General features: G+C 49.2%; 1 protein-coding gene across 1 annotated transcript in view; it reads left to right on the top strand.

Moving 5' to 3' along the window:
• Positions 1-1,652: 1,652 nt before the first annotated feature.
• The window catches only part of RPL11 (ribosomal protein L11), a gene marked incomplete at its 3' end in the record, with an annotated part of 2,308 nt that continues 2,151 nt past the window's right edge, over positions 1,653-1,809 (top strand). The window contains exon 1 of the mRNA XM_013005283.2: positions 1,653-1,685. Within this exon, the coding sequence (XP_012860737.1) occupies positions 1,680-1,685 (6 nt within the window). The remainder of the gene's footprint in view (positions 1,686-1,809) is intronic.

Below are 1,809 nucleotides of genomic sequence, written 5' to 3'. Positions count from 1 at the left end.
CCCTGACTGGCTCATCTCCTCCCCGAAACCCCTCTGCAAGGGGATCTCCCACAACATGAGCAGCCAAAGATTCACCCACCCTGCCAGTAGGGCTTCTTGTATACGGACCAGGGAGCACTCTTACCCCTTGCCTGGGCTTGGAGTCCTGGTCTGTCAGAGAGCAAATTGGGAGGCCCCTCGAGCCTGTGGGATGACCATCTCTGAGTGATGGACGTGGCTTTTTGGAGGCCCAGGGAGAGAGGCTTGTTTGGATACAGGTTTTTATCTATTTATTTCACCTTTAAAAAAATCATCTTATTGGGGGCTCCTATAGCTCTTATCACAATTCATCCATCCAGCCATTGTATCAAGCACATTTGTACATAGGTTGTCATCATCATTTTTAAAACATGTTCTTTCTACTTGAACCCTTGGTATCAGCTCCTCAGTTTTCCCCGCCCTGCCTCCCTCCCTCATAAATCCTTGATAATTTATAAATTGTTTTTTTTTCAGGATATAGGTTTTAAAATAATAACAAGAATCACTACTTGCTGCAGACTCACCATGTGCTTTCCGTTTTAAAAACTACATATGCTGGTGGGAATCGTCACACAAACACATTGGCCAAGATGGCCTTTCCACGTTTACAATTCAGGGTCTGCCATTGGTTACACTTTCCATTTCCAAATTACCGAACCACCATGAATGAAGGTCCGTGCCCCCACCCACCAAAACATCTCCCCCTTCCTCCCTCGCTTCCCCCCATACCCAAACCACTGACTAGTGACCCCTGTACAGAGTTTCCAAGACAAAATCGTTACAGGAGCAGATAGACCCCCCCTTTGTCCCACAGAGGGGTTGCTGGATCTGACCTCTGACCTGGTGGCTAGCAGTCCACCCCCAGGCGACAGCGCCTCTTCCTCCCACGGTAATCTTTTGACAATCTCTTGTTTCTATGTATTAGCCTATTTCATAAAAGTAAGATCATAAAGTATTTGCCCTTTTGCAACTGACTTATTTTGCTCAGCATAATGTTGTCGAGATTCATGCAGTGTGACATATCAGAGTCACGTTTCTCCACAAGGCTGCATCATATTCCATTGCGTGTGTGCAGTACGCACCCCCTTTTGTTTGCCCATTCGTTAGCTGATGAACATTATGGCTGCCTCTACCTTTGGCTACTGTGACGAGTGCTGAGGTTGACAGAGGTGAACGGGTTTCTGTTTGGCTTTCCTGCTTCACTTCTGAGTACATCTGGGATTGGGATTGAGTTACGGGTACTGTTGCCTGTTTTACAGATGAGGGAAACTGAGGCTGGTATTCAGGCCTGTCTTCAAAGCGCAAGCTCTGAAGGCAGCACTCAGTTCTATTTGTAAAAGCTTGACTCGTTTACCTTGTCACAGACTCATTTAAAAATAGTTGCTCCATAAGAGAACTGATTTAATTATATCATTTTAGCAGTTTCATCATACAAGAACCAGGTCCTGAGGGAAACGCTCTTGGAAATGATTCTTGGAAAACGCCTACCAGCGTCGCCTGCAGTGGCCAGAGGCGGCCACGAGAGGGAAGCCTACGGTGCGCCGCGAGGCGCGCCTCTCTTCCCGTCGCTCGTCTCTCTGGTTTGTCGCGGGGAAAAGGCCCGCCTCCTGGCCCATAAGGCCCCGGACCGGAAACTGCCTGCTCTCTTCCTGGTCTCCATCATGGCGGTGAGTAGCTCCGCTTTAGGAGTGCTTCTTTCCATCCGTTTCCATCCGCAGCTGGTCGAGCTCTCGCCGCCCCGTTCATGGCTCGAGGAAAAGGGGTCCCGAAGTGCCGGCCAGGCCGACACCG

This window comes from Echinops telfairi, unplaced genomic scaffold (assembly GCF_000313985.2).
Source record: "Echinops telfairi isolate 266 unplaced genomic scaffold, ASM31398v2 ScPeMD7_7457;HRSCAF=8495, whole genome shotgun sequence".
NCBI classification, from domain to species: Eukaryota; Metazoa; Chordata; class Mammalia; order Afrosoricida; family Tenrecidae; genus Echinops; species Echinops telfairi.
This window is presented reverse-complemented; position numbering and strand designations above follow the sequence as displayed.